General features: G+C 34.3%; 1 protein-coding gene across 1 annotated transcript; it reads right to left on the bottom strand.

Moving 5' to 3' along the window:
* Positions 1-968: 968 nt before the first annotated feature.
* Positions 969-1,771, bottom strand: LOC114378361 (histone H4). The gene is made up of 2 exons (XM_028336944.1): positions 1,669-1,771; positions 969-1,565 (listed from the first exon to the last, which is right to left on the bottom strand). The coding sequence occupies exon 2, from the start codon at positions 1,527-1,529 to the stop codon at positions 1,218-1,220; it is 312 nt and encodes a 103-aa protein (XP_028192745.1). The 5' UTR covers positions 1,530-1,565; positions 1,669-1,771; the 3' UTR covers positions 969-1,217.
* Positions 1,772-5,902: the final 4,131 nt, after the last annotated feature.

The raw sequence follows: 5,902 nt of genomic DNA, 5'->3' as shown, positions 1-5,902 counted from the left end.
TATTCGACTAGTGACGCAGACAATGTTGAACACACTCCTCAATGCCTTTACAGGACCAACATCCACCAATAGAAGATGAAAACTACGCATGCGCTGAAGGCCTAAACGACGACAGATGTATTTGAAAATTGGGTGATAACTATTATGCAATAATTAATTGGTCACCAAAAAATAAAAAATTCAAATTTAGTCAATACAAGAAATCATAATTTAATCATTAAATTGTCTACAAAGTTTAGGAACTTATTTGTGATTAAATTATTTGCAAAATTAATTTATTTTGACTAAGCCTTGACAAGTGGTAGACTCAATTTTTGGTCCCTAATTGACTTCGTGATTTTGGCCAAATCTCCAGTGCCAAGTCATGACCTCATACTAAAGAAATTTGATTTGTCCCGTGTTCAATTTTTACCCCGTTACTTATTTTTTTGGCTAAGTCATGGCTAGCCATTAGTTTAATTTTTGGCTACCTCATGGTTTTGATCTATTTCTCGCTTGACTAAGTTCCCAATGCCAAGTTATGGTCCTATCCTAAAGTTTGGGACTTGATTTGTTGTTGGCTTAATTTTTGATCCCTAGTCGACTTCATATTTTTAGCTTATTCTTTTGGCTTGACTGGGTTCTCAAATTATGGCCTAGTGCTAAATTTCAGATCTAGGTTTGTTTTTCATGAATTAATCTGACTATTTACCCAATTAAAATTAGAACCATACCCTGAATATTACAAAAGCAAAACCGCATTTTCTAGCGCATTCTACCAAATCCATTTCAAACACGCCAAATCACTAAACAACAATGCACTTGCTTATCACCCACACAAGTCCATGACACAATTCCAGGTAAAGAATGACTAAAAGCGAAAATTAAGCGAATAAACCAAACACGTTTGCCATCCAAAAACTCAAAACGAAACATGAAACAAAAGTAGGGCGCGTTTGGATTGCTCTAAATAGACTAAGCAGAAGCAATAAACAGAAAAACAAGAATCTGACATTAGCAACATATTGTGATACAATTACAAGCTTGGCAGCAATAACAGCTAAGATAGCTCAATACATTACATGTTATAGAAACCCTTATACCTAAAACACCACCAGCAACTTACTACACCAAATCCTTGCAATTTTTTTCCCTATCTCCCTAATAGCAAGGGTCTCTTACATCCCACATAAACCTCCAAAACAAACGAAACCTAACAATAAAAATTAAAAAAAAAACTAGCCTCCAAATCCGTAGAGGGTTCTTCCTTGTCTCTTGAGAGCATAAACCACATCCATTGCCGTAACGGTCTTTCTCCTAGCGTGCTCAGTGTAGGTAACGGCGTCACGAATCACGTTCTCCAGAAAGATCTTGAGCACGCCACGTGTCTCCTCGTAGATGAGACCACTGATACGCTTCACACCACCCCTGCGAGCCAAACGCCGAATCGCAGGCTTGGTGATTCCCTGAATGTTATCGCGCAACACCTTACGGTGTCGTTTCGCTCCTCCCTTTCCCAAACCCTTGCCCCCCTTTCCACGTCCAGACATTTTGCTCGAAAAGTTCAGTTAACAAACAATCACAGTCTGCAACAAGCAGCAATTAGAACAACAATTAAACGAAACCATAAGGATTAAGCGTAAGATGAAGAAAGCATGGAGAAATTAGTAATTAGTAATTGGAAATTACCGAGAGGGAAACGAGAATGAATAGTGAAATGTGCGTTTCGCGGTACCAATGGAGTGGGAGGGAGATTTTGTTTGGTATTTATAGTATTATGTGGTGCTGGGATTAGGGGACCAGTGCGTGGATCCGTGAGAGGAGTTTCGGCGAAGCGTTTTGGAGCGTTGATGGATTGTTAATGGACGCTTTAGATGTGAGATAAGGTTGCGTCCGGATCGATGACGTGGATGATAAACTAGATTTTGAAAATAAAGAAAGCGTGGTGGCTCCTGTCTTTGGCGCCTTTGCCAGTTTGGACTCCGGAGCCCGCTAGGGGTTCATAATAACTATTATAAACTAAATTTATAGTTAATTGAATTAAACTGAACTTAAAATAACTAATTATAAAAAACTGAATTAAACTTATTCTTTTATTTTAAATAAAAACTTAACAGTTAATTGTTAACTTAACATTTTTACTCAAACATTCACATGATTACATGAGATAGTGAAGTACGATGCACTGACACACTTTCACTCAACAATGCATAATGCCTTGATGCATATTCGTTCTTCACTTTGACTCAATCTTCGTCGCTCAAGGTTCACACTCACTTATGTCTTGCACTCTGGCTCAAGTTTTAGTTCTCACTCTCACGGAGATAAGACCCTAAATCCAAAATCCATTTATGGGTTGTTTGATTTTGATTGAATCATTGTGCTTATACAAGCATCCACTTAGTTTATGGGTTAATAATTTGATTCGTTTTTACGGGGTGTTGTAAGAAGATTGTGAATGCCTGAGAGAATTGTTATTTCTTAGAACTTGATTATGACTGTTTATGTTGAGAGTCTTTCGTTGGATGATGGGATTAGGTATTTTTTTAGGATGTGGGGTTGTGGGTTTGAGCTTGATGAGACTTCCATGGTTGTGTTGTTGCTCTCTGCTTGTGTTTTTCAAGCTCCATACATTTATATTTCTTTTTTTTATTTACTAATATTATCTATGTTATTGCTATTATATTTAATAATGAATAGTTACCAATACTATATATGTTATTGTTATTACTTACAATTGAACTCAATGACTTAATTTTGATCTCTGATGCTTATCGTAATGGTAGAGATACAATGTATTTGTCCTAGAAACTTCGATTATATTACTCTCTGGATTTTAATTATTATTTTTTAGTTTAGATGTTTACTTGGCTAATCGTTAGTTGCTTAGATACAATTTTGATATTTGTGTACCTTAGTTATTGGACCAATTACTATTGACACTTTTGGACAAGCATGAAAAACAAGGAACTTGTTACTTTGGAGAGTTATCATATATCAATTTGTATTTTATACCAATATATCGCTAGTTAGATGGTATATTATATATTTGTCTATATTATATATTTGATTTAAGACTTATGGCTAAATCAGGGTTTTTCCTAATGTTTTAGATATTGTTGTGTATGGTGTGTGAATTTGTTATACTTATTCGCATACCAGTGTAGTGGTTTTTCCTTTACTATTTTTGGTCTTTGTGTAGTAGACTCATTTGTTGTTCAATATTACTAGGATTAGTCTTTGAGTTTGGTTTAAACAATGGCATGCAAGCTTACTTTGTTGTCAAGTATAAACTTCACTTTTACTAAGTGATAGATGTTGTGGAATCTAGAAAAACATAGTTTGCAATTATTGGTTTCTTTCTCTCCTTGTTCTTGCTTTTCTTATAATTGAAATAAGATGGATTCTTCATTATCGAAGACAATAAGACATTCAATTGCTAATACCTCAGATGCCTCTACCACTAAAGCTCCATTACCACATCATTCAAAAGCATCATCAAAGCGTAAAACTTGATCAGTAGCGATGGACCATTTTAAAGAAGATTTCAATGAAGACTATAAGGTGACATGCAATTATTGTGGTACCTTATTTAAGTTTAAGGGTGGACCAATTGCTATGAAGAATCATTTATCGAGATGCCCTGATAATCTAGATATGCAAAGATCAAATGCTTCCCCATCACAAATTGTAGAGGGGCAAGTGGGTGGTGGTGTTCGTTCTTCACCAAGTTGTTTTAAATTTGACCAAGAGTTGTGTTGAAAGGAACTTGTGAAGATGTTTGTGATTGTTGAGTTGCCACTTTAGTTTGTGGAGAATGAAACATTCATCAAGTTTCTATTTGTGATTGTTGAAGAAATTTCTTTCCAAGCACTGCGAGATGGTTTGTCTTACCACGAATACATGGACATCAACCTAGAACTTCACTTATACGAGTTTGACTGCTCACTTCATTGATAATAATTGAAAGTTACAAAAGAAAATTTTGAGCTTTCATCAAATCACATGACATTTTGGAGAGAATATGGAAAAAAAATGTTGACATATGCTTGAATGAATGGGAGTTGAATTAGGTCTTTAGTGTAACTGTGGACAATGCTTCATTTAATGACCTTGAGATTCAACACTTAAAAAAAGGTTCTTGTTTCGATACAACGTACTTTTGAATAGTGATTATATCCATATGTGATGTTGTGCACATATTTTGTGCTTGATTGTGAAACATGTAAAAGATTTTGTTTTAAGAATTTGTGTTGCAATCAAGTATATCATATCCTCATCATCTAGATTGGCTAAATTCAAGGGTTATGTTGAACAAGAGAAAATTCTTTACAAGGGCCTTGTTTACCTAGGCATGGAAACTAGGTGAAATTCAACTTACTTAATGTTGGAGGCAGCTATCAAGTATCAAAAAGCATTTGACAAGCTTGAAATGGAAGATAGAAAGTGTGTTAATGATCTACAAAGAGGGTATGATGTACCTTCAAAATTTGATTGGAATGAAGCTCGTTCGCTCCTACCTTTTTTAAAGATGTTTTATGATGCAACGATGCAGATTTCTGGTTCTTACTATGTCACTAGTAATATGTATGTGTGTGTGTGTGTGTGTGAAGGAAGTATTTGCAATTGGTAGGTAGATCCGCAAGTGTGAAAATGATAATAATGTTTGCGTAAGTTCAATGACTACTAAAATGAGAGTTAAATATGACAAATATTGGGGAACACCTAACACAATCAACATTTTGCTAATGATTGTCGTTGTCCTTGATCCTAGGTGTAAGGTGAAATATGTTAACCACTTTGTTAACTACTTATTTAATGAAAACCAGACAAATGAATTGAAGTTGAAGTTGTCTTCTAGTTTAAAATCACTTTATGAGCAATACCAAGGTGTTGAAGAAGACTTTCAAATTAACCAAGAAGTAGCACAATTGGATGAAGAAGATGATGATGATATCCATGGTATGAGTTTCTATCTATGAACAAACGGGCATAAAATTGATGCAAAAACTAAGTTGGATAAATATATGAATGAAGATTATGAGCCTTTCATTAAGTCAATTAATTTTGATATTTTAACTTTATGGAAGGTAAACTCAACCAGATTTCCAATCTAGGAAGTATGGCCTAAGAGGTGTTAGCAATTCTCATTTCCACTGGAGCATCAAAATCTTCATTCAATGTTGTAGGAAGGATTATTGATCCTTATTGAAGTTCCCTTACTCCAAGAATGATGGAAGCATTGATTTGCACGCAAGATTGGTTGAAAGGAACATCTTTTTCGATATTTACTGATGAGGACTTTAAAGAGCTTGAGAAATTTGAGTAAGGTAAGTTAATATCAATGTTCTACATATTTTGTTATGCTTTTATAATAAATTTTAGGAAGTAACAAAATATTTTTCTATTTGCAGATATATTGTCTCCACATGGAGGAACTTTATTGACAACCACTATTAATTTTGATGATTGAAGGAACATTAATTGAGTGTAATTACTATTTGTATTTACCTTGTTTGTTAGATTAGTTAATGTTGTTGTCTTGTATGGTGATGTTGACTACAACCCATGTATATTTTAGGGTAATGAGATTTTCAAGTAGATTTTAGGCTAATGCTCATTATAGTGATGCTAGAGACTACAATTCTAGGAGCATTGTCATATTACCAACGGTTTTAGGACCAAATTTGTTTCAGACTTTCTATGTTTTGTTAGATTTTTTAGTTCAACTTTTGTCCAAGTATATTGATTAGTGAGAGTATGGAATTTTACTTGTATTTCTATTGAAACTATGGAATTTTATAACTTGCATTTTCGTTGTTTAGTTTAGTTATTGAGAACTGTTTGTATAGTTCAATTCAGTTTAGGACGAAAGCTAAACTGAACTTTGGCCACCCCTACTTAATGCCATTGGTGAAATGTT

This window comes from Glycine soja, chromosome 12 (assembly GCF_004193775.1).
Source record: "Glycine soja cultivar W05 chromosome 12, ASM419377v2, whole genome shotgun sequence".
In the NCBI taxonomy this organism is placed as follows: domain Eukaryota; kingdom Viridiplantae; phylum Streptophyta; class Magnoliopsida; order Fabales; family Fabaceae; genus Glycine; species Glycine soja.
Note: the sequence above shows the minus strand (reverse complement) of the source record. Positions and strands in the feature narration are given on the sequence as shown.

What these genes read in the sequence shown, in the direction of transcription:
- LOC114378361 (XM_028336944.1), bottom strand. Translation starts at nt 1,529, where the DNA reads ATGTCTGGACGTGGAAAGGGGGGCAAGGGTTTGGGAAAGGGAGGAGCG.